The 27,125-nt window shown below is 35.9% G+C and overlaps 1 protein-coding gene across 3 annotated transcripts in view; it reads left to right on the top strand.

The window, feature by feature from the left end:
* Wdr7 (WD repeat domain 7) overlaps nt 1-27,125 on the top strand; it is a 284,441-nt gene that overhangs the window by 27,747 nt on the left and 229,569 nt on the right. For all 3 annotated transcript variants that reach the window (XM_070029069.1, XM_070029067.1, XM_070029068.1), the window contains exons 13-14: nt 11,850-12,045; nt 20,992-21,206. In XM_070029069.1, coding sequence (XP_069885170.1) covers nt 11,850-12,045; nt 20,992-21,206 — 411 coding nt within the window. The remainder of the gene's footprint in view (nt 1-11,849; nt 12,046-20,991; nt 21,207-27,125) is intronic.

Raw genomic sequence — 27,125 nt, 5'->3', positions numbered from 1 at the left:
CCTCAGTACCATGTAAACAGAAAGAGCTGGAAGTAGCCCTGTGGCTCAAGTGGTAGAGTGCTAGCCTTGAGCAAAAGAAGCTCAGGGACAGTGCATAGACCCTGAGTTCAAGATCCAGGACTGGCAAAAAAATTGAAACTAATATATATACATGTATATATTATAAGTATTTAATATTGTATAGTGTAAATTGCTAAAGGCATTGAAGTTCACTGGTACAAAGATTTCCCATTTTCCCCTGTTTTGTAGCTCTGTGGTTCTCTTAAGATCTTTTCATCCTTCAGAGTTTTCCTATATTATACTGCAGAACTATAAATGTTAGTTAATTTTACTCAGACAATTAAGAAATTTAAGCCATATAGAGCACATAGAGATAGAAGGCTTTTTAGATTTGAATAGCTGTCCAAGGTAAATGAGTGAATTGCCAAAATCTGAACTCTAGGAGAGGAGGCCAAAAGACTGAGAGCTCTAGCTGCTTAGGGGCTGAGGCAAAGATGGAGAGAGGAAAGCCACTGTTTCTTTTCTTTTTTTAAAATTTTCATTGTAAAGGTGATGTACAGAGAGATTACAGTTAACATAAGTCAGGTATTGTAAATTTTTTTGAACAGTGTCACCCCGTCCCTCATTTTCTCCCGGGATTTTTCTCCCAGCCCCATCGCCCCTGCGCACCCCCCCCCCCAAGTTGTAGAGTTCATTTTCAACATAATGTCTAGTGAGTATCACTGTTGAACTAGTTCACCCTTTATCCCACTATTTCTGTGTTTCCCCTAAAAGGTACAGAAATAAAAAAAAAAAAACAGTAGCAAAAGGGAAAAATAAGAAAAAAAAACCCTACAAACACCAAAATTTTAAAAAAAACCTATTTTTGGGAGTTCTGTTTGATAAGCATCATTGTATATAATCATATGCACAGAACTATTGCTCCCTTGTGATCCTCTCCTAAGAATATCCTCCTCTGGTCTTACTGTGTGAATATTTAGAATCCTGTTTAATTTATTATGTCCAAGTGTAATTTTTGTCTTTTACCATCCATTGAGTTTATTTGTAGATTTATAAGTACATGGATCAAAAATGTGGTATATACACAATGGAATTATGTTTTCTTCAGAAAGAATGACATTGCTCCATTTGTAAGGAATTGGAAAGGCTGGGCAAAAATTATATTAAGTGAAGTAAGCCAGACCCAAAGAAACATAGGCTGTATGTATTAAGCCAGTGTTTCTATTGCTTCTAGTACTATAGCTGAAAAGTCCCTCCAGGTCTCTGTACACCCTCCCTCGCATCTACTTGCTAGATTAGTTTCCCTTCAGCTGCTATTTGTTTTTTCCTGTATTATAAATTCTAGTATACTCTGTGTGCCAAATTAGAAACTTTTAAGACTAAACTTTGGAAAAAAATACTAAGAGAGGAAAGTAACTTCAAAATATCAGGATTGCAGTATAAAATATTTTCCTTCATAAAACAAATAGATGTGTGTGACAGGAATAAAAAGTCAGATATTAAAAAATAACACAAGATGACCCCTAGAAAATTTCCTACTTAAAGAATTGTAGCAGCTGGGTGCTGGTGGCTCACGCCTGTAATCCTAGCTACTGAGGAGGCTGAGATCTGAGGATCACGGTTCAAAGCCAGTCTGGGCAGAAAAGTCCTTGAGACTCTTATCTCCAATTAGCCACCAGAAAACCGGAAGTGGTGCTGTGGCTCAAGAGGTAGAGCGCTTGCCTTGAGCTGAAGAGCACAGAGATAGCGCCCAAGCCCAGAGTTCAAGCCCCATCACCGACAAAAAAAAAAAAAAAAAAAAGGAATTGTAGCAATATGTTTTTATGGAGCTTTCCACATTTTCTCAATTGATTTGGGGGTTCAGTAGGCTACAGTCTACAACTGTGTATGTTTGTGTAATGTGTATATTTATATGTACATATACATACATATAGATAATACAAGTATTTAAAATAAAGTAGAAGATTAAGTACCAAATTCATAGCCTGGTACCAAATATTTATTTAATATTTATTTCCCTCATTTAAATAATGATTAAATTATCTGAGCTATTTTTCTCCTAGAATTGCTTGAAGCCAAAATTTTGGGAAATGTTTTAAAATGAATTATTTATTACTTATGTTTCTGCATGTGAACAGGTTTTAAATATGTCTTAAAATACATTAATATATAAATTGTGATTAGTTTTCATTTAGAATTGTGACATAATCTCCCCAAACATCCAGAAGGTGGCAGCATGGATTTGTGAGAACAGAAGGCCTAACCTAAACATTAGATTCCCAGCCCCTAGAAACAAATATGATGGTGTAAAGGTAGTAAAAGTAGCATTTTTGTTGCTAGAGCTCACAGCTAGTAAGAGCAACTACCAGATTAGATTTTCTTTTTTTAATAACTGTGCTTTATTTGTTTCTATTCTGTCTTTTTTCCTCCCTCACAGTCTTCCTCTTTCCCTCGCTTTCCATTAATTGTACAAGGGGGAATTCCACTGTGACATTTCCACACATGTGGGCAATGGATCCTGATTAACTTCACTTGCTTTATTACACTCTCCCATCCCAACCACCCTGTCTTCAGAAAAATTTGAACAGGTTTCATTGTTCTGTGTTCATACATAATTTATTTAATTTATTTAATTTGGGCAGGGTCATTTTGGCAGAGTCATTTTAGAATGTTTTCCTCTTACTAATACTAGGGTAAGAATTAGTGTTGGTAATTACTTTGGCAACTTCCAATGACTTTTCTTAATCTTAAATTAATGTTAAAGAACAAATTAACTTTTTTTTTTGTTGGTCATGGGGCTTGAACTCTGGGCCTGGGCGCAGTACCTCAGCTCTTCAGCTCAAGGCTGGCGCTCTACCACTTGAGCCATAGTGCCACTTGCAGCTTTTTTTTCTGCTTATGTGGGGCTGAGGAATCGAACCCAGGGCCTCATGCATGCAAGATAAGCACTCAACCACTGAGCCACCTTCCCAGCCCAAGTTAATTTTGAAAGCCATGTGAACAGGTATTGCTAGATTGCCTTCAAAAGATTAGCAATGGTATGCACAATCATCATTATAATTGTATAACTTTCCATCTTCCCATTTAGGATTTTCCAAACTTTTAAAATTTTCTATACTTGTAAGTAACTGTATGTAGAATACATGTGAGTAGAGCTCTTATTTTCTAGAAAACATAAAAAGATAGCAATAACATGTTGCTGATTTATATTCTTTATGATGTTATGCTAATATATTTCTTCTTTCTTTAATATTGGGGATCAAATCCAGGACCTGGCATCAGCTAAACAAGTGCTGTCCCATTGAACCTCACCTTAGAGACAAGGTTTTGCTCTGTAGTTCAGGCTGTCTTTGAACTCACTATGTAGTCCAGTTTGGCTTCAAATTTGCCATTCTCCTGTCTGAATTGCAAGTATGGCTCACCAAACATTGCTGTTTATTATGTTTTAAACTGTCACATACTAATGTACTCAAGATAAAAATTAATTTTTCTATGTATGTTATCTATACATTCAAATTTCCTTGTTTTTTATGTAGGAAGCAAAAGAAAATCAGAACTATAGGCAATGGTTGTATTAAAAGCAAACAAAACATTTTACTAGAAATTTATCAGGTGAAATAATGCTAAAAATTACCTATTTCTAGAAATATCTGAGAGGCTTGTCAAGTCTAAGGTCAAGTCATAAGCACACTTGATCATTGTTTTGCTCTTTGCTTCCAAGATGATGACTTCTCTCCGTGACTTCATATAGCAGGGATAGAAAAAAGGAATGATTATTGTCCCAAACTTTTCCATAAGGGCAGTAATCCCTTCAATTGGGGTGGAATCTTCATGACCTTATTATCTCCCAGAGACCCATTCCTTAAGACTGTCAGTTTCAGTTTAGGTTCCAACCCATGCATTTTGGAAGGACATATTATAGTCGAACTTAAGCTCATGTCTACTTGATATGCTTACTGTGAGTACTAAATGAGCTAATCTATGTACCATATCTAGAAAAGCACCTTCCTTATATTAACAGTTCAGACAGCAGGTATTATTGTGTTTACATTTTGTTACAATTTAGTATTTGCTAAAAATTTCCTTTGTAAAAAGTTAACAAGTAACGTTACTTATTCAGTATTTTTTCTCTGATATGTATTATCTTAATTTTATATTAAGTTTTTCATATTTATTTGCTATTTTTAAAGGGAGCAGTGAAAGAAGAATGGGAATTCTAATAGCTCAGTTTTTGTTGTCCTTGTATATACAGTGAATCAAGGAAGATGTTAAAACTTGTCTTCAAAAGTCTTGTTGCTGATGAAAAATGTAATTATCCAATTACTTGAATAGTCAGCATTTTGGTTGGATCACTTAGTCTAATTTTGCAAAATATTTATTAAGGAAACATGAACAGTGCTTTACATTTTCTTCTCTTGAAAAAAGAAAGACGTATTTCTGAAACTTGAAAAAAAATTATATTTAGCTTTGTTGAAGTCTGAAAACAAAATTAACATTTGAGAACCATACGCATTTCTTTTGCCTTCAGGTAGAATATTTCAAAGTGATACATGATGCATCTTAGTGGCACATTTATGTTGCATAGGAGTTCTGGGAAGTAGAAGAAGTACAAGAAATGATTAAGAGACTAGTGGGATTGATTTATGAGCAAAAGAAGCTGGTCATTTAATAGCTTGTCTACTGATGGGCATATTTAAAATGAGAGACAATAGAGTGTTCATATACTTAGAGGATATCCATGCAAAGGGAATATTTCTTGAGCAAATACAAAATTGCTTCTCAATACCACAAGAGAGTAATAAAGTTTAGAAAAAATAGCAAAAGAAGAAAATAAAAGTATATATTATTTACATTGGGAGCTGTTGGAAAGTAGAATCATCTCCCCAGAGAGCTGTTGGATGGGATAAACTGTCTCTAATTTCTGTAATTCATGGCAGATGCTTAGGAACAAGTTACATAAGAGGTTTCTGGGAATAGTTTAAAATGAAGTCTTGTAAAATGTGTAGGGTCAGACTGGATGACCTAGGTGGTATATTCTGACTCTATCAGCTTCTCTGATAGCTGTGGCATTCTGCTTTTCAGCTCTAATGTACTAGGTAGATTAATTACTGGCAAATTCAATGAACCTTTATATGGTTTCAGATTAGAATTCTTTGAAAACTGAACATTTTTCTCAGATCATCCTTGTTTTGGTCCAGTATTCTTCCATTTCTCTTTGCCTCAGTTATTTTCATCAAAAAAATAGAATAGTACTGGGTTAAATATTCTATTGCTTACTCCTAGCCTTTACTTTTAATTAGCATTCCATGTCACTGTATAGTGCTTATAGGATGTAATTTGGTGAATGTTTTTTAAAAAATTATTATTATTATAAAGGTGGTATACAGAGTGAATATAGTTATATGAATCAGATAAGCATTTCTTTTTGGATAAAAACACCCTTCCCTGGCTCTCTCTTGGTTTTTCCTTCCCATCTCTGACCACAAGTTTGTATAGTTCATTTTCAATATAGTGTCTAGTACCATTGCTGCACTTGTTCACCCTTTGTCCTTCTGTTTCTGTACCTTTCCCTTATCCTCTCAAAGACAAATAAACGAACAAAGAAGAAGACAAGAAAATGAAACCAGCAATGAAGAAAAAAACAACCTCTTGTTTTCACTTCCTGGAGTTCGATAAATTTTATTTGATATTTAAATATTTATTTAAATAGTATTTCAATAGGTATTATTTTGTATGGTAAGATGCACATAGACATTGCACCTTTGTGTGCACCTTTGTGTTCTTCTCCTAAGAGTATCCTGCTTTGGTCTCACTGTGTGTGAATGCATAGAAGGTCAATGTTCACCTTTAAACTACTAATGAAGTTGGTAGGGTACTAATTCTGTGCTATACAGATTTTCCATCCATAACAATAAAAATTTTAAATGAAATTTAGTATTAACTACTTTAAGTCAGTTAATAGCAGTGGTTTGTGAAGAAGAAATTGTGAGACAGTAAATTGAGATATGGGGAGGAAATTTTTATTTTATTTTAGCCCAAATCTGTCAACATCCCCTTGCCTCAGATTCTCAGTATAGTTTGTGACCTAGCCATCAAAGTGGGCAGAGAAAACAGGGATGAAAGGTATTCCTAATGGCAAATCAGTTATTTGCTCATCAGATGCATTGAATTTCAAACAAGATTCTCTTCTGTTTTTTTTTTTTTTTTGTCAGTCAGGGGCTTGAACTCTGGGCTTGGGCGCTGTCCCTGCGCTCTTCACCTCAAGGCGAGCACTCTGCTACTTGAGCCACAGCGCCACTTCCAGTTTTCTAGTGGTTTATTAGAGATAAGAGTCTCATGGACTTTCCTGCCCGGGCTGGCTTTGAACTGCGATCCTCAGATCTCAGTCTCCTGAGTAGCTAGGATTACAGGCCTGAGCCACCGGCGCCCGGAAGATTCTCTTCTTTAATCTAGCAAGAAGCATCCAGAAAATTCACGATTATATCAAGTGTTCATTAACATTCATAATCAACAAACTTCCTAAGGATATGTATATATTGTACTTGAAGTATTGACTAATCTAACATTGTAAACATTAGTAAGAGATTTGAGAAAAATTTCATTTATCTCAAATTTGTTTATTTAAACATTGAAACTTTATTTTAGAATGTGCTCGTTTTAGAATGTACATAATATATTGATACAGAAGCACATGTATGTACCTTATGTAATAATCAGGGTAGGGATGGGGCTGGGGATTGGAGAAGAACAATGAGGAGTGACATTGACTGAGAAGTATTGTACTCATGACCTGATTTACGGGATTATAAACCCTTTGAATAATTACTTAATAATATATATTTAAAATATACATGATATAAATAAAATGTACAGTCCTTAACTTGAATTTTACAATATTCATTAATGTACAGTTCAGTGAATAATATTAAGCATCTAAAATATGCATTATATATTGGCACAGAAGCATGTATATGAAATATATATTTATACATCTATGTTATGTATGTGCATATACTACATTCCAAAATTTTTTTAGTGAATCAGTGTGCAATCAAAAGTTTGCAGTATACATGCTTTTCAAATAACTTTGAAGATATGAATTGACCTTTTTACTTGTTTTATCATTTTACTAAAAAATTTTAAATGTTTTATACACTATATTGTTATATTGCCATTGGTGTTAAATCATCTTTTTGTGACTTTTCTACCTGAAATGGAAAAATGTGAAGTGGAATGGAATGAATCAAATTATACAATTAGTCATTGTAGGTGAAGTAGCTGTTTAGTAACTTCGATCTCATGAATTTAATAATGAAGGGATTAACTCAGTTTCTGTGGAAGCTGAACCTAAATCAGGAAGAAATATGAATTATAAAATATTCTTTAAAAATACTTCCTTATTATTTTTGAGGATAAGAGAAAGTCAAGTTAATGTGTTTTTGCAATTTTTTAAAACATTTTCACTTAAAAGATAGCTGAGAATTATTATTCTTTATTGTTAGAGTTAAAAATAAAATCAAAGCTGTGCTTGAATGGTTCTTTTCCTTTAAATAGGGTAGACATTTGCTATGTTTATACCATTTTGTTTTCACATAGGCTGCAAAGATAACCATCAACTCAATGCTAATTAGCAGAATCAAAATTAATGAGGTTTTACTGTATAGGCCATTTTCACTATAGTCCAGTTTTTTCCATATGAGTTGGACTAGCATTTTCTTGAAAGAAGAAAAATTAGACTTATTTTAATCCATAAATAAACAGCAGAAAGCCATCTTCTCTTGTGAGTTAAGTACCTCTAATAACTGTGCTTTCTTGGGTTTAGTAATATTGATTCTTTTTTGTTTTCATTCTTGATTATTTTGGCTATTTCAAGACTGTTTCTTATTACAGTAAAGCTAAAGTTAACTCTTTAGGCACTTTTTATCCTTGAAATAGTATATAATTTTATAAGATTTTGTAAATGTGGTTAGACCATATCCCTTTCCAAATTCATCTTTATTACTTCATGAGAAATAAAACTTATTTCTGAAAACATATTTAGGTAAACATATTTAATGTATGTTTAAATGTATTAATGAAATGCATCTTGTGGAAATGAAAAGCTGGAATTTTTAAAGTTCTTATTTATTTTTTAATCTTTGACAATTACATTCCATAATCTACTTTTTAAAGACAAACCTATTTTTATTGTTTTATGCATCCTTTATTTTTGCTACATGACATTTGTATGCTTTAGAGCTTCTAAATCTCATGAGTATGGATTGAACTTTCCTTTAATGTTTAAAATGATTTGTCTACATGTCTGTGGGGAGGGTGACAGTTCTGGTTATGGAAAGTTCTTTTGAGGAGTTTAAGTTCCTTATGGGAATGGAAACCTTTTTTGATTGGCTAATTGACTTCAGTCCTCTCTGTTAGATTGTAAACTATAATAAGGAGATATTTGGCCAAGACAAGTCTTCAGAGCTCAGTGGCTGGCAGTAATGGTTTCTCACCTCAGATGTTGAGATCTAAGTAGATCTGAATTTTAGAGATACTCAACATAGTAAATATTGATAAAACTTCATATTGACTCATGATTTATTTCTCTGCTGTTTGAAAAAGAATGATCATAGTTAATGTGAAAATTAGTTAATTTTGGACTTGGGGACTAACAAGTCCATTCATTAGGCATGAGGCACTAATTAAAATTAGTCTTTCCTTCCATCTTGTTAGGGTTTGTTGTTGTTGTTGTTTGTGAGACAGGGTCTTGCTATGTAGCCCAGGCTGATCTCATCTCTCAATCTTTCTGCCTTGACCTTTTGAATGTGTGATTATAGCCTTGTGCCACCATTCCTGGTGAGAATTGACTCTTTGTAAAGATTCTTGTAAAGTCATGCATTAAAGTAGTGATATACATGTGTGCATTGTAGCCAACCAGTGCCAAAGCAAAGATGTGAACTGAAGGGGAAAATTGCTCTTTAGGAACTACTCTTTTTTCCCCTTCCTTTCTTTTTTGTGCAAGTCCTGGGGCTTGAACTCAGGCCCTGGGTACTGTTCTTGAGCGTTTTTTCTCAAGGCTAGGACTCTACCACTTGAACTACACCCCACTTCTGGCTTTTTGGAAATTAATTGGAGATAAAGAGTTTCATTGACTTTCTTGCCCCAGCTCACTTTGAAACTCAGTACTCAGATCTTAGACTCCTGTATAGCTAGTATTACAGCTGTGAGCCACCAGCACCCCCTGGAACTATTCTTTTTAGCTAATTATGACCAGAAGAAAAGACCACTTTTTCTGATGGAATAAATAAATAAAATGACTGCTTTTTATAAAAAAATGGCTTTATGTAGTTAAAAAAAAACATTTTTATCAAGTTGATGTTACAAAGTTGAAAATTCTAGTTACCACCACTATAGCAATCACCTCTTTTTATAAAATAATTTGTAGATAAGCAAAGTATTCTTTGTATTAAATTTTCTTTTTCCCTCCTTCCCTTCCCCTCCTTTTCTCTTTCTCTTTTTCTCTCCTTCCTTCCTTCCTTCCTTCCTTCCTTCCTTCCTTCCTTCCTTCCTTCCTTCCTTCCTTCCTCCCTTCCTTCCTCCCTCCCTCCCTCCCTCCCTCCCTTCCCTTCCCTCCCCTCCCCTCCCCTCCCTTCCCTTCCTCTCCCTTCTCTTCCCTTCCCTTCCCTTCCCTCCCCTTCCCTTCCCTTCCCTTCCCTTCCCTTCCCTTCCCTTCCCTTCCCTTCCCTTCCCTTCCCTTCCCTTCCCTCCCCTTCCCTTCCCTCCCCTTCCCTTCCCTTCCCTCCCCTCCCCTCCCCTCCCCTCCCCTCTCCTCCCCTCCCCTCCCCTCCCCTCCCCTCCCCTTCCCTTCCCTTCCCCTTCCTTCCCCTTCCTTCCCTTCCTACCCTTCCTACCCTACCTTTCTTTTTGTGCCAGTCTTGGTGCTTGAACTCAGGGCCTAGGTGCTGTCCCTGAGTTGTTGTTTTTTCTTTGTGGGGTCCGGTCGTGGGGCTTGAACTCTGGGCCTGGGCACTGTCCCTCTGCTCTTCAGCTCAAGGCTAGCTCTCTACCACTTGAGCCACAGCGCCACTTCTGGCTTTTTTCTTTTTGCTTATGTGGTGCTGAGGGATCAAACCCAGGGCCTCATTCATGCAAGGCAAGTGCTACCACTGAGCCACCTTCCCAGCCCCTGTCCCTGAGTTTTTTTGCTCAAGACTAGTGCTCTACCACTTGAGCCATCCCCCACTTCTAGCTTTTTTCATAGTTAATTTGAGATGTGTCTCATGGACTTTTCTGCCTGGTCTGGCTTTGAACCTTGATCCTCTAATCTCAACTTCCCTGGTAGCTCTAATACCCTGCTTAATCAGAATTTTACTTTAGGTAGTTAACAAATACAAAACTTTGGTAAAGTAAGTAAAAATAAAATTAAATTGTGAAGAAGAAAAAAGGAGAGACACAGATGAGTTCACATTCAGATGTTCATCTCCAAGATTTTTTTCCCTGTCATATAGAGAAAATTCAGTCATGAATTTCTTAGCATTCACAGCACTAAAGGAACCAGTTTTCCCCAAATTGGGTGCCTTTCAAACCACATTTAATATGATTATCGTAGTCTTAACAAATTTAGACATGATGTTGTATTGCTTAATGGAAATCATTATAGAATATTTTAAAAAGTCTTGCAACTTCTATGGTTAATAACAATATTGGTAACAGTTACATGGCTTCAGTGTTTTTCATGAATACTTGACCACCTCATCCTTTTTATTTCACCTGATGACTATCAACATTTCCCACAACTATCTACATTTCCCACAGGGAATCAGTTAGATACTGATGTTAAACTGAAACTGTCTGCTTAGGAAAAGTCCAGCAGGGTAAGGTTTGACAAGTTTCTTCTTTAGATTGCTTAGAAGGAAGAGTGTACATATATAGGCATATATACACACATACATATTTGCACACATATATACATATATACATATATGTATGAAAGCTGAAGCATTTTGTCCTCAAGAGTTAGCCACAATTTACATAATGGATTCTATGTGATTGTTTTTAATGGTTTTTCTCAGTATGGCCTGACGGCATAATCCAAGTCACTAAAAAGTTAAGTTTTAAATTGATTATTAATTGTCTTGGGTTTTTAATTTTCCGTATTACAATCTGGAACTGTATTCAAATTTTTGTTGGGATTGAAAATGTTTACTGCCTGTTTATATGTTCTCTTGTTCTAAAAAGAAATTAAAGGACAAAAATTAGAGATGAGCAGAAATACATTGCGGAGTGTTTAATTGGCTATTGTGTGGTTGGTTGAGGTGGTGCTTCTATTGGCATTATAGACAAGCTGTGAAGAAAGCAGATGTACATCTGAAGGTAATGTGAAGCATCTGGCTCCCAAAGCATGATCGTGGCAGAGGGACCGTGAAAATAGTCTTCTTGAGCAAAGGTGCAGGAGGATCCTGGGTCTAAATGACAACCAACACAAGGAAGCGCTGCAGAAAGCAGCTCTTACAGCACACAAAGCAAGGTTCATACTGTGGATAAAGAACACATAAGAACAGATCAATTGTTTTTTCCAGCTCTGCCTGCTCAGACAAAGCAATCCTTTTTAGTAAGGTCATTGCATTTATACAACAGACTTTTCAAAACAACTTCTCTAGTTTTTCAACTTCATTTAGTATTTTAAAGTATTTTTGATGGTGGAATTTTGTTTTATATATAATATAAAGGAAGGATTTGTTCAATGTGACCTAATATTGTGTTTGGCTTTCAGTGATATTGAATATATAGTCAGCTTTCATTTTATTTATTAGCAGACAGAATCTCTTCATTTTAAATGTAACCTAAATAATAAAGGTTTTCCTTTTCAGGCAAGAGTGCAGCACTGTGTCTGCTCTGTGGCCAGTGACCACTCAGTAGGACTTCTGAGTTTGCGAGAGAAAAAATGCATCATGCTGGCCTCCCGCCACCTTTTCCCTATTCAAGTAATCAAGTGGAGGCCCTCTGATGATTACCTCGTAGTGGGATGTTCAGATGGCTCTGTGTATGTCTGGCAAATGGACACTGGTAAGTGTGAAGAAGAATAGAAAACTTAATGAGTATACTTAGCTTGCTAAGAATTAAGTCTTTCCTGTAGGAAAAAAAGAGTGCTGGAATATAAGAAGCTTGCTACTTGGATTTTGAATTGTTTTTTAAATATTCTCTCAATATTCAATATTTATGTCATTATCAACAGAGAAATATGTAAATGCCCCCTTATTTGTTGTACTGTATCAAATAACTTGCAGAGCAATTAATTAATCCTTGAAGGATACTATAGAAGATAATAATATGCAGATAAGGATGTATATAGCGATGACAAAATATAAGTAATATCTGTATGATTTGTGAGAAAAATTGTGTAAAAGTTGATGTTGGTGTCAGCAAGATGTATGAGATTCATAACCTGTGGTAAAAGATGAAATTCTTCTTTAGATTAACAGCAGAAAAGCAGTGCTGGCCAGGTAAGTGTAGGAGGTCATTGAAATATAGATTTCAAGCTCTAGAGAGAATGTGTAAAATTGAAATAGAGAACAAGCAATACTTAGATTAAAAAAGCACAGGCAGTGGTAAATATTTATACACAGATTACCATGGTTTTCCTGGAAATGTTTACACATATAGCTAAATGGCTTTGTGTAGGATTTTTTTGAAATACATTTGGTTCTAATTTCACAATCTTAAAACTTTTTTTTATCTTTTTATTTTTTGCTGGTGCTGGTTAAAACTTTTTTTTTCTTTTTTCTTTGTTTTTGCTGGTGCTGGAATGGAACTTGGGAACTTGTACTTGCTAAGCAGGTGTTTTACTACTTGAGTAAGGCCTCTATTCCTACTTTTATAATTGCTTGTTCATTTGTTTATTTGCTGGTATTGGGACTTGAACTCAGGGCATTTTGTCTTTTTTCACTCAAAGCTGGCACTGCACCACTAGAGCCTCAGCTCAACTTCTAGCTTTTGCTGGTTAATTGAAGATAAGAGTCTCATGGAATTTTCTGCCCCATCTGGCTTTGAACCTTGGTCCTCTTTAGTTTCTTGAATAGTGATTCTTGTTCATTAGAATACAAATGTCTTCCTTTTATTCACCTTTTGACGTTTATTTTAAATAGTTCTTCTACATGTCAGACTATATGTGTATTTTTTCTTGCACTGTTATGAAATAAGTTCGTTTTAGAATAAGCAGTCATATACTCTTCAACAGTCTTTTATTGATTGATCTCAGTTTAGGAAGTAGTCCATAGGACCTTGACAGGAAATAGCAGCCTTCTTAAAATCTCTCAAATTTAATGGTAGATTTAACTTGATCTTAAATTCTCTTTTCTGTCATAAAAGAGAGTCATACTTATGTCAAATTTAACCAAAGATTTGGAAGAACAAACCCAAATCCTCAGTCCCATATTTTGACGTATTTCTTTGCTATCTGTTTCTGGGCATTTGTAAAGAGTGCTGTCATATCTGTCATATGGCGTATGTGGTTTTGTACTTTTGGGTTCCTTTATGACACATTCTGTCTGCTAACCATTATAGGCTTTTTGTTGCTGTTGTTTGATGAGGCTTAGAACCATTCCCAATCTAGTGATACAGTGTCTTTGGCTCAGAATGTTAGAGTTTTTTTGTTTTTTTTTTCTTTGTCGGTTGTGGGGCTTGAACTCAGGGCCTGGGTGCTATCCCTGAATCTCTTTGTATTCAAAGCTAGCATTCTATCACTTGAGCCACAGCACCACTTCTGGTTTTTGAGTAGTTAATTGGAGATAAGAGGCTCATAGGGACTTTTCTGCCTGTGCTGGCTTCCAATCGGGATCCTCAAATCCAAGCCTCCTCCGGAGTAGCTAGGATTATAGGCATGAGCCATCACTGCCTAGCTAGAATGTTAGGTTTTAATTTAGAAGTGAAGACTTACTAGCCTTATGACCTATCAAAGTTACTTGACATTGGTCTCTTAATTTTTCTGTCTTTAAAGTTAAGATAGGGCTGGGAAGGTGGCTCAGTGGTAGAGTGCTTGCCTCGCATGCATGAGGCCCTGAGTTCCATTCCTCAGCACCACATAAGGCAGAAAAATCCAGAAGTGGCGGTGTGGCTCAAATGGTAGAGCGCTAGCCTTGAGCTGAAGCGCTGAGGGATAGCGTCAAGGCCCAGAGTTCAGGCCCCATGACTGACAAATAAAATAAATAAAGTTAGGATAATAATATTTCCTATTGTACAGTGTTGTAAGGAGAATAAAGTGGAATAATCTTTCCTGATATGATAAGCACAATGCAAGTGGATATGTATGAATATATATGTGGGTACATTTAAGTTTCTGGTTAGGTATATGCATGTGTATGTATTTCTTACAGTTATTATTAAACCTTCTGCTTAACTTACTACATTGTTGAACTTGGCAGTATGACTTTACTTAGAAATGTAAATCTTTGGCCAGCGCTGGTAGCTCACGCCTGTAATCCTAGCTACTCAGGAGGATCGAGGTTCAAAGCTAGCCTGGGCAGGAAGTCCGTGAAACTCTTATCTCTGATAAACTGCCAGAAAACTGGAAATGACGCTGTGGCTCAAGTGGTAGAGCGCTCGCCTTGAGCTGAAGAGCTGAAGGGATAGCGCTTAGGCCCAGAGTTCAAGCCCCACGACTGACAAAAAAAAAAAACAAAACAAAGAAATGTAATCTTTGGGAAAGTATTCTTTGAGCAGTTAGTTTTAGAGCAGTAGCGACATAAAGACTGTATTAAAATACTACAGGAAATGGTTTAAACTTTTCACCATTAAGTATAATGCTGGGTGTTGGTTTGTCATATGCAGCCTTTATTATATTGAGAAATGTTCCATGGACTCCTAGCTTCTCCAGAGCTTTCATCATAAAGGGGTGTTGTAGCTTGTCAAATGCTTTTCTGTATCTATTGCGATGATCATGTAGTTCTTGTCCTTGCTCCTGTTGATGTATTGAATTACATTAATTGGCTTGCATATATTGAACCAGTTTTACTTCCCTGGAATGAATTCAGTTTGATCATAAGATATGACTTTTTTTGATTAGTTGTTGAAGTTGGTTCACCAGAATTTTATTGGGAAGTTTTACATTGATGTTCATCAAAGAAATGGGTCTATAGTTCTCTTTCTTTGATGAGTCCTTATCTGGCTTAGGGACTGAGAATTATTCTGGCTTCATAGAATGAGTTTGGTACTGATCTTTTGCTTTCAATTTCATTGAAGAGTTTGAGAAATATTGGAGTGAGTTTTCCTTTGAAGACCTTATAGAATTTGGTTGTGAATCCATCTGTTGCTGGGCTTTTCTTGGATGGGAAGTCTTTTATCACTATTTGTTTCATTACTTGCTATGGGTCTTCTTGGTTTACTTTGGGTATATCAATGTTTGTTAGAAATTCTTTCATTTCCTCCAGATTCTCAATTTTGTTAACACAGAAGCTGGATAAATGGGATTGCATTAAACTGCAGAGTTTCAGGATAGCAAAGGACATAGCTAGCAAGATAAATAGAAAGTACACAGACTGGGAGAAGATCTTTACTAGGTATGCAATAGACCAGGGCCACATATCTAAAATATACTTAGAGCTTAAAAAAATTAAACTCCCTAACAACAAATTCTCAAAGAAACAACTCAGTTAATAAGTGGTCTAAAGACTAAAAGAGAGACTGCTCTGAATAAGAAATAAGAATGGCCAATAGACACATGAAGAAATGTCAAACATCTCTGTCCATAAAAGAAATGCAAGTCAAAACAACATTGAGATTCCACCTCAATCCAATTAGAATGGCCATTATCAAGAAAACTAATAATAACAGATGCTGGCAGGGATGTCACAGTGTTGGTGGGAATGTAAACTTGTTCAACCAGTCTGGAAAGCAGTATGGGAGTTCTTTGAAAGACTAAACATAGAGCTTTCTTATGACCCAGCAATTCCACTCCTGGGCATTTACCCAAATAACCATAAGCAAGGCCACACTAAAGCTACCAGCACAACCATGTTCATTGCAGCATTATTTACCGTAGCTATGATATGGAATCAACCCAGATGCCCCTCAGTAGATAAATGGATCAAGAAAACATGGTATATATACACACTTGAATTCTGTGTTTCCATCAGAAAGAATATCATTGCCCCATTCATAAGGAAATGGAAAGACTTGGAAAAAATTGTATTAAGTAAAGCAAGCCAGCCCCAAAGACACATATGCTATATGGTTTCCCTCACACTTAATAGCTAGAATATGTCTAGGATAGTCATAGCAGATGATCACAATAGCTCATAACTGTATGCATATGATCATATAAAATGCTTATCAAAAAGAACTACAAGAAATGGAAACAAGAGGTTATTTTATTTTTTATTTTTTTGTCAATTGGGGGTCTTGAACTCTGGGCCTGGGCACTGTCCCTCAGCTCTCAGCCCAAGGCTAGCACTCTACCACTTGAGTCACAGCGCTACTTCCGGTTTTCTGGTGGTTTATTAGAGATAAGAGTTTCACGGACTTTCCTGCCGGGGCTGGCTTTGAACCATGATCCTCAGATCTCTCAGCCTCCTGAGTAGCTAGGATTACAGGCGCCCAGCAAGAGGTTATTTTTTTAGTGTACTGTTTGCAGTTATTTCTTTTTTCTTTTTTTTTCCTCATTTGATTTATTCCTTGTTGTCACTGTTTTTTTATTTCTGTTCACTTTGTCTTGTATATAAGTTTATCTCATTTGGGAAAGGAAAGGGGAATCACAGAAATAGTGGGACAAAGGATAAACCAAGGCAATAGTGATACTAGACACTATGTTGGAAATGAACTTTTCAACTTGTAGAGAGGGGAATGTGTGTAGAGTGAGTGGGAGAAAATGAAGGAGAGGGTAACACTTCAAAAAATGTACTCATTACCTTACTTATGTAACTGTTACCTCTCTATACATCACCTTTATAATAAAATTTAAAAAGTAAAAAGAAAAAGAAAAAAGAAGAAACAGTGAAACAGGAGATCTATAAAATAAAAAATTAAAAAATGCTACAAATATTAGTAGGCATAACTTAAACAGAAAAATATGGTAAACTTTCCCAGATCTTACTTAAATAAATATGATGAAGGAAGATGGTATCATTGTCTTGACATTTTAGAGAACTTAAGATATGATACTTATATGTGATAAATATTTCAGATGCTTTAAGTATATTTATAAATGATACAGGATAAAATATGACATTCTTTGTGGAACCTTTCTGAAAAATGGTCACTTTTCTATTAACTTTTCTAAAAGTAAAAATGACAAATGGTCCCTAATTAAAGAGATACTAGAGAAGTTATTACTATGATCTCATTAGTATAATTAAGCCCAGTATAATTTAAACAGTATATGTAGTATTGATATTTTTTAATTATCCTCTAAACTTCAGGAGCATTTAGGTCAACAGTCAGTTACTACGGCATTCTCAAATCAAGTTAAAATAGAGCAGTTGATTTTATTTTTTTATTTTATCTATATTAGGAGGTATTTTTTTCCTCCTTGTTGCAAGCTGAAGCTAGTGATGGAAAGGTCCCAGGGGAGTCAGTAAGGTACATCCTGAAGGTATTGACATTAATTATTTATTAAATTTATTTATTTATTAAATAAATAAAAAATGAAGCAAGATAAATCAGATTCAGTAAGGGTTTGATGTATGAAATGTATTTAAACTCAGAGATTCCTGATCTTTCATTTTAGTGCTTAGAGAATGTAGTTTCACAAATGAAGCCATATTAAACCTGTTCATGCATATTAGGTCATTTTCTGTTTGCTGAGAAATCAATTATACAGATTGTTTCCACCTTTAAAAACACTTAAAAGGTCTTTGCATATATTTATGTGATTTTTTAATGGTTATTTTTGCCTTTAAATGGGTAGTTTTTGTCTTTGCACTTTATTTCCTAATGAAGTTGATGCTAAGTAATACAAAATTTACTTAGAGACCTGGAAGCCTAGAATCTGTTATTCTTTCATTGTGATATCTTTATTAGATGAATGAAAATTATTTTTGTTGTCTCTAAATAGTTGGACAATGCTGGCACTAGGATTTGGCCAGCTGAACCTTTTGGATCCCACTTCTGAACTTATTAAAGGGATGCCACTTATTAAAGGGATGCTGTTGACTGCTTATACCTGAGCTGTTTATGTGTTTCAGGAATCAGCTGTCTCGTTCTTCACATTTGCTCTTCCCAGTAAATGTTTATGTTATCCCATAGTCCTTTGACAAGGTCAGAATCCTGTCTGCTTAGCTAATAGTGGCATAGCTTAAGTGATGAATGATGTTACAAATGTTCCTGTTACCAGGCCTAAACAAAATTTTTATATGCTGTCTTTATCCTCTTTGCTATATCACTAAGGGAATTTCCACTTTATATTCCTAGTTTTGTGAGAATAATTATTAGATGCTTTTATACAAATTCAAATACCAGTAGTGCCAGAAAAGTATTATTAAACATTGGTGTATAATAGCTCATCAATTTGCTGTGTTCTGTTACCTTTTTGTTCACTTCTGCCTAAGTGTTCTAATATTCCTATTTTTACATTCATGTCATCTTTTTTACCCTAATTTTCAAATGTAGGAGAGAGTTATGAATTAATGCCTAAGTATGTATTTTGAAAAACATGTATAATGCACAGGAAACCAAAATGTGTGTAGAAGATGAGTCTTAAGCAAGTAAAGTCTTGGTATGTGTGTCATTCTTGTTTACTACTAGTTTTTAGTAACATTTCCTTTATGTTTATTTTGATGTATTTAAATTGATGATTTTTTTTTTTTTGGTTGGTCGTGGGGCTTGAACTCTGGGCCTAGGTACTGTCCTTGAGCTCTTCAGCTTAAGGCAAGCACTTTACCACTTGAGCCACAGCACCACTTCTGGTTTTCTGGTGTTTAATTGGAGATAAAAGTCTCAGGGACTTTCCTGCCCTGGCTGGCTTCAAACAATACTCAGATCTCAGCCTCCTGAGTAGCTAGGGTTACAGGTTTGAGCTACCTGTGCCCGGCTATGATTTCTTTCTTTCTTTCTTTCTTTCTTTCTTTCTTTTTTTTTTAACTAGAATGGCCAGAAGGAAATCAGGAGGGAATGTTATAATTCAGCCTTTTGTTTTTAGTGGATACATATTTAGTAGATAGACATTTAAGACTTTTTCCTATTTTTTTGCATTACATTTAAGGCAACACTATCTATACTATTTATTCACATATATATTTGAATATCATATAATTATTTAGCATAAATCTTAGGATGGGATGTCTGTGTTAAAGTAAATGTGAGTTTTAAATTTAATAGAATTTGTCAAAGAAAACATAACAACTAATTTTCACTTGTATTGAAAGTGTATTACCTTTTTTTCTCCTACCCCTAAGAATGCTGAATATCTATCTTGATAAGCAAGCAAGAGTGTTTTTTTTGTTGCTTCAACTTGAATTTTTTTATTATTAGGTTAATTACCCATGTATATTTCTATTCTTAATTGTTCATATCCTTGGAATAAATATATGCCAGCTCTTTTCTCATAGATTTGTAAGAGTCTGTGTTTTAAAATTTTAATAATGTCTTAATAAACCAGAAAATTGTGCCAGGTCCACTTCAATGGGAATAAAACACTGAAACTCTGTAGCTTTCGTATGGTTTATAGTTTACAGTGTGGGAAAGATAGGTCAAAAACATTAAATTTATAGTATACTAGGTAAGAGTATTATGGAGAAAATAAAGGAAAAGAGAAAAATTGATTTAAAAAATTGTTAGGGTACTACCACTGGGAAAGTGATATTAGAGTAAGAGTTTGAAAGGAAATGGAGGTGATGATGTTTGCATTATTCATGAGTTTTATACACTAACTTAAACAAGAAATGTGTAGATAGAGATACATGGAAAGGAAGGCCAAATGAAAATGCTCTAAAGTAGTTATAGGTAGAAGTAGTACTTGTTTTCACAAATATGGGAAACATTTGGGTATTGAGGAATTGTAGACTAAGGGGTGAGGATACAGTGTAATACTAGAGCACTTGCCTAGCATGTACTAATCACTGGGTTTAATCTAGCACTGCCTTTCCCGCTTAAAGAAAGAAAAGAAATGGAGACATTATAACACACTCCCTCTGTGGAGAAAAAGAAGCCTTAAAATTTATTCAAGTAGAAAAAGGAACACATTTTGACAAGTTGTTTTTGTTTGTTTAATATTGCTATGTCACTTGGAGGAAGGTCATATCTTCAAATTTGATTTGTACCATAGTGTAATGGTGTTGAAGTAGGCCAGGAAATCAACTTGAGAAATAGGAAGAGGGGCTGGGAAGGTGGCTCAGTGGTAGAGCGCTTGCCTTGCATACCTGAGGCCCTGGGTTCGATTCCTCAGCACCACATAAGAAAAAAGCCAGAAGTGGCACTGTGGCTCAAGTGGTAGAGTGCTAGCCTTGAGCTGAAGAGCTGAGGGACAGTGCCCCGGCCCAGAGTTCAGGCCCCACGACTGGACCTCCCCCCTCCCCCCCCCAAAAAAAAAAAAAAGAAGAGAAATAGGAAGAATGGAAAAGCCTGAGGAGAAACTGAAATCTTGAAGTCAGGCTCTGGACTAGACGTCATTGGGAAATTGTGTAGAGGCCTTGTAGAAGACGAATGGTTGAGATAATCTATGTGGAAGATTATTAGTGAAAGGAAATACAAGAAGATGATTTTAGGATTACTTCATAAAAATGTTTATGCCATTTTTTTGTGGGGGGGGGTCTGGTTGTGGGGCCTGAACTCTGGTCCTGGGCACTGTCCCTAAGCTCTTCAGCTCAAGGCTAGCGCTCTACCACTTGAGCCACAGCGCCACTTCTGGCTTTTTTTTTTTTTTTTTTGCTTATGTGGTGCTGAGGAATCGAACCCAGGGCCTCATGCATGCAAGGCAAGCGCTCTACCACTGAGCCACCTTCCCAGCCCCATTTTTTTCTATACTTATACACTACCTAAAATGTATAGTGTTGGGTAATATTTGTGAATGTATTTACCTTCCAGGTGCATTGGATCGTTGTGTGATGGGGATAACGGCTGTTGAGATACTGAATGCTTGTGATGAAGCAGTTCCTGCTGCCGTAGATTCACTTAGTCATCCAGCCATCAACCTCAAACAAGCTATGACAAGACGTAGTCTTGCTGCCCTTAAAAATATGGCTCATCATAAGCTACAAACACTTGCTACTAACCTCTTGGCTTCTGAGGCATCTGATAAGGTGAGTTTTGTATATGAACTTAGGAAACATAGGCTTCATTCATCTTTATTTAGCAGCATATCTTTGGTATGGCTAAAAGAATAATTTTTGAAAGATGAAACTAGTGGAAAGTAAGCCTTTCACTTTTGTTTGGGGTTATTTAGCATAATTTTTAATAGTTCTAAGTACTTTTAAAAAGGAAGTTATTTTTAACTGTTCAAATATTCTAAAATTATTTCTCCTGAATTGACATCATTATTTGATATTAGAATACCTATTGTCTATATTTCCTGTTGTTTTGACTTTCTGGTAGTCTTTCTGATGAAAAAATGAGTAATAGTTAATGTCCCCCAAAGGGAAAAAAATAAGTACAATTTAGATATCTATATTTTTGATAAATTATTTGAGAATCAAGTTTCGATATTAGTAAGGTTTGGTCACTAGAAGGACTTAAGAAAATGAGAACAGGTATGATGGAATTGCACAAGTAGTGGAAATTTTATGTGTGACCTAATCTCAAAATTCCTAACAGACATGTAATGGGTCACTTCTTCCCTTACATCATCTTATTAAAAAAGGAAATCCCAGTTCATTAGTTAATTACCTATTAATTAGTTAATTACCTATTTTTAGGTTTGTAAATGCTGGATAATAGTTTGTTGGTGGCATTTGTGTCCTTTGATATTATTAGGACCAGTTTGTCTCTGGTAATAGTTAAGTAAAACCTGTAGACAATCCAGTATTTTACTTGAATCATTTATTGACATTCTAATATATTCATTAAATTATTTAGTGGTGCAAAAATTTGTTTTAATTCTCTATTATGGCTAGATTTCCTTTTTTTTCCTAAAAAAAATGTTAGACATAGCTGGGCACCAGTGGCTCACGCCTAAAATCCTAGCTTGCCCCACGACTGACCAAAAAAATAAAATAAAATAAAAGTTAGACATGTAACTAGCAAAGGGATTGAAAGGTTCATAATGTGGACATTAGCCATGACTGAGTGCTGGAAACATGAAATACTGTAGGTAGGTTCACTGACCCCCTTTCTTAGTACTTCACAGTAATTTTACCTTTTAATCATTCTCTCCTTCCCTAAAATATGAATGTTTTCTTGAATCTGTTGTATTGTATATTTAATAAATTAGATCCATAAAATCCTTCTGTGTTTTTCCTCCATGCTTTTGGCCCCATGCTCTAAAGCTTAAGAAGAAATCACATTTGTTGTACCTGTTATTTCTTCCACATATTTGTCTCTAGAACACTGTCTCATAGAACATTGTCTGATTATTTGACATACTGTATGATTTTAATTTTAAGCAAATATATAAACCAAATGAATTCAAGAGCATACATATATACTTCATTCTTTTTATTGATGTTATTCCTTAGAAACAAATGTATTCTTTTTCTTGATGGCATCCCCCAGAATAAAAACTTAGAAAAATAATTCTATAGCTGAAAAATCAAGAAAAATACAGTAACATTTATGAATGGCTTTTGTAAGTGGTCATGGTCCATTATGTGATTTTTACAGTCTTGTTTGTCCCTGTTTTAATAGCGCATTTTATAGTGCAATTAGTGATAAAAGCACCAGATATCAGAGAGACTACACTTTTGTATTGTAAAATATATTGCTTGTGAACCTCCTCAGTCTTGTAGTAGTGGTAATTGTTGCCTAGCCTACAAGGGAAACAATTATAGACAAGGGGGAAAAGGCTTAGGAGGCTGAGGCTGCAGGAGGATAATCACTTTATGAAAAATGTATGTTGGCTGGACCTTTAGGGATTTCTCTAACTATTTTCTCATGTGGGGTTTGAGGCTCCTCTGAGGGGAATCTTTAAAGAGCTGTCCTATGGATGGCTTCCTAACCTCAGGAGAAATAAAACTACCCAGAGTTATAAACAACCAAACAAAAACATGACTGAGAACCTCACGGTGTGAGATTTATTCTTGTCTAGTAGATCTTATTTTTTACATAAGTCTTCCAATGGAAAGTAGTGTCTATTGGGATAACTTATAGAAAGTATGGTATTTTTGCATCATTAGCCTCATGTTAGCTATCAGAGTTAGGTGTAACAAATATTTTATTTTTTGAGTTATATTAATTATGATGGGCATATAAACTTGGTAATTAAGTATAATTTATTGTGCTGTGAATGTTTTCTCTCATTAGAACAAGAAAATATTCAGAAAAAATATACTTTATTATCCCATTGTTTCTTTCACTTCTGTTTCTTTTCAGACTTCTATCTTATATTTCCAAAATTTAATACCTAAATACTTAAAGACTTAAATACTTACCTTTGTATTCAAATCTCATCTCTCTCTCTCTCTTTTTTTTTTTTTTTTGTCGGTCATGGGGCTTGCTTTGGGCCTGAATACTCTCCTTCAGCTCTTTAGCTCAAGGATAGTGCTCTACTACTTGAGCCACTGTGCCACTTCCAGTTTTCTGAGTGGTTTATTGGAGATAAGAGTCTCACAGACTTTCCTGCCCGGGCGCTGGCTTTGAACTGTGATCCTCAGATCTCAGCCTCCTGAGTGTCTAGGATTACAGCCATGAGCCACTAGCACCTGGCTTTCAAATCCCATCTTTCTGAGGCTAAGGAATTTGACTTACTAATTCCTCTGATTTCCTTCCGACAACTAGTAGCAGCCATACAATATTTGTTGTATTAATGATGTGTAATAGAAAGTGCTGATGGCCTTTGCTTCAGCTTCTTGCCATGTCTTCTTTCTGTCACAATTGTCCTGAGATCCTTGCCTTGCAGTCTCAACTTGGTCCCAGTTCACTAGCCTTTAGATGGTGTCATTGATAGCTTTTGCCCTCTGTTCAGTTCTTCATTTTCCTCTTTGGTTTTGCTGAGCAAATATATCCTGATGTAATTGACTCCTTCCTTACCATCTCTGTATTTTAGGGTTCCAATTCAGGCTGGAATTATTTCAGTGTGGCCATGTCCTTACTCAGGTTCTTGAGTTGCTCAATTGAAGCACTATTGATATTTTGTACTGCAGTTGTTCTTCATGGTTTCAGGGCTCCATTCTACAATTTAGGATATTTAGTAGCAGTTTCTTCCTCCCATTTTCGGCCAGATGTACCTCTCTACCCCAGTTGTGACAATCAGATGTCTTTAAATGTTGCCAAATGTCTCCTGGGAGGCAAAATTGCCTCTGGTTTAAAACAACTCTGATGGAAAAAGATCGAAATAGTAGCAATTCTGTGTATTTCATCCTATTCCACTTTCTGCTGTCCACCCTTGCTTTAATCTCTTTCCTCCTTAAGATGTTCTCACCCCTTAGCACCTTTCCTCCCTTTGGCAGAAGAAGTTGGCCTGCATAGATACTGTGACCTCTTGCATGAGTTTTGTTTTGTTTTCATTTTTCTAGTCCTGGGGCTTGAACTCTGAGGCCTGGGTGCTGTCTGTCCCTGGGCTTCTTTTGCTCAAGGCTAGTGTTTTACCACTTAAGCCACAACTCTACTTCCAGCTTTTTCTGTGATTAATTACAGATAAGAGTCTCATGGATTTTCCTGCCCAAGCTGGCTTTGAACCTTGATCCTTACATCTCAGCCTCTTGAATAGCTAGAATTACCAGTGTGAGCCAGCGGCACTCGGCTTGGAAGAGTTTTCCTATAGCATTTTCTGCAGTCACTGGCTGGTTCTTGAGAGAAGATCTTAGGGTCAAAGGGATTTCATTACTGAGGCCATGCAACCCTTACTGCCATGAAATTCATTTTTAAGGAGGTCTAATATGTGTGATACTGCGTTTATCACATTTACATCATGGCCTTTCTTTTTTTATTTTCTTTTTTCTTATTGTGAAAATACTGTACAGAGGGGTTACAATTACATGGGCAAGATAATGAGTACATTTCTTATCAAGCATTGTAGCTTTCTTTGTTTCCCCTTCCCATCCCATCCTCCCCTCTTCCCCCCACCTAACCCTCTTCCCCCTCCCAAAGTTGTAAAGTTCGTTTTGGACATAAAGACTATCATGTCTCATTGTTGCAATGGGTCCACCTGTATCCTTATTTAAACGATTTGTTTTTTCCCTTCCCCTCCACAAATTATAACAACATCAAATACAGTGAAAGCAGGGGTTATACTGTGGGGGAGGGACATACAAAGCAACAAAGAAATAATATTATAAATATGTTAGAAATAATCACATGAAAGAAAAAAAAACATTTGAATACATATCTTAGGGTTCACTTCCCTAACATCAACTTATCTGACCATTTCTGCTTGACTCAGACATATACTAGTTATTGCAAATAAGGGAAACCATGGGACCTATGTTTCTTTAGGCCTGGCTTACTTCACTTAATATAATTTTTTCCAATTCTTTCCATTTCCTAACTAATGAGGCAATGTCATTCTTTCTGATGGAGGCATAGAATTCCATTGTGTATATATACCACATTTTCTTGATCCATTCATCTACTGAGGGGCAGCTAGGTTGGTTCCATATCTTAGCTATGGTAAATAAGGCTGCAATAAACATAGTTGTGCTGGTAGCTTTAGTGTGCTCTTGTGAGCATTTGGGTAAATGCCTAAAAGTGGGATTGCTGGATCATAGAGGAGCTCTATGTGGAGTCTTTTAAAAAAAATTTTTTTGGTCCGGTTGTGGGGCCTGAACTCTGGGCCTGGGTGCTTTCCCTCAGCTCTTCAGCTCAAGGCTAGCGCCCTACCACTTGAGCCACAGCGCCACTTCCGGCTTTTTTCTTTTTGCTTATGTGGTGTTGAGGAATCGAACCCAGGGCCTCAGGCATGCAAGGCAAGCACTCTACCACTGAGCCACCTTCCCAGCCCTATGTGGAGTCTTTTGAGGAACCTCCATACTACTTTGCAAAGTGGTTGAACAAGTTTACACTCACACCAACAATACAGTAAGGTTCCCTTCTGTCCACATCCCTTCCAGCATCTGTTGTTATTAGAGTTCTTGATGATAGCCATTCTAACTGGGGTGAGGTGGTATCTCAATGTTGTTTTGATTTGCATTTCTTTTATGGCTAGAGAGGTTGAGCATTTCTTCATGTGTCTATTGGCCATCCTTCTTTCCTCTTCGGAGAAGTTTCTTTTTAAGTCTTTAGCCCACTTATTTATTGGGCTGTTGTTTCTTTGAAGATTTGTTGTTGGGGGATTTAATTTTTTGAGTTCCAGGTATATTTTAGATATGAGACCCTTGTCCATTGTATGGCTAGTGAAGATTTTCTCCCAATCCATGGGCTTTTTTTAAAATTTATTGTGAAAATACTGTACAGAGGGCTTACAATTACATGGGCAAGATAATGAGTACATTTCTTATCAAGCATTGTAGCCTCCTCCTTTGTTTCCCCTTCCCATCCCTTCCTATCCTCCCCCCCAACCCAATTCTCCCCGCCCGCCCACCCCACCCAGCACCAAAGTTGTAAAATTCGTTTTAACATAACGACTTGTACATCTCAATGTTGCAATGGGTCCACCTGTATCCTTATTTAAACGATTTGTTTTTCCCCTTTCCCTCCACAAATTATACCCATATCAAATACAGTGAAAGCAGGGGTTATACTGTGGGGGAGGGACATACAAAGCAACAAAGAAATAATCTTATAAATGTGTTAGAAACAATCGCATGAAAAAAAACATTTGAATTTATTTGGGTGTGTTCTCTTCTTTTTCTGATAAGATTTGCTAAGGGTCTGTCAATTTTGTTATTTTTTTTTTGAAGAACCAACTCTTTGTTTTGTTGATTCTTTCTAAGGTTTTTTTGGATTCTAATTCATTTAATTCTGATTTCATTTGAATTATTTCTTTCCATCTACTGGATTGGGGTTTATCTTGCTGCTCTTTTTCAAGGAGGCTCAGATGTCTTATTAAATTGTTGGTTTCAGATCTCTCCAATTTGTTGATGTAGGAACTCAGAGCTATAAACTTGCCCCTGAGTACTGCCTTTGCTGTG

Source organism: Dipodomys merriami, unplaced genomic scaffold, assembly GCF_024711535.1.
Source record: "Dipodomys merriami isolate MVZ:Mamm:240054 unplaced genomic scaffold, mDipMer1.0.p SCAF_2, whole genome shotgun sequence".
Classification (NCBI taxonomy): Eukaryota; Metazoa; Chordata; class Mammalia; order Rodentia; family Heteromyidae; genus Dipodomys; species Dipodomys merriami.
This window is presented reverse-complemented; position numbering and strand designations above follow the sequence as displayed.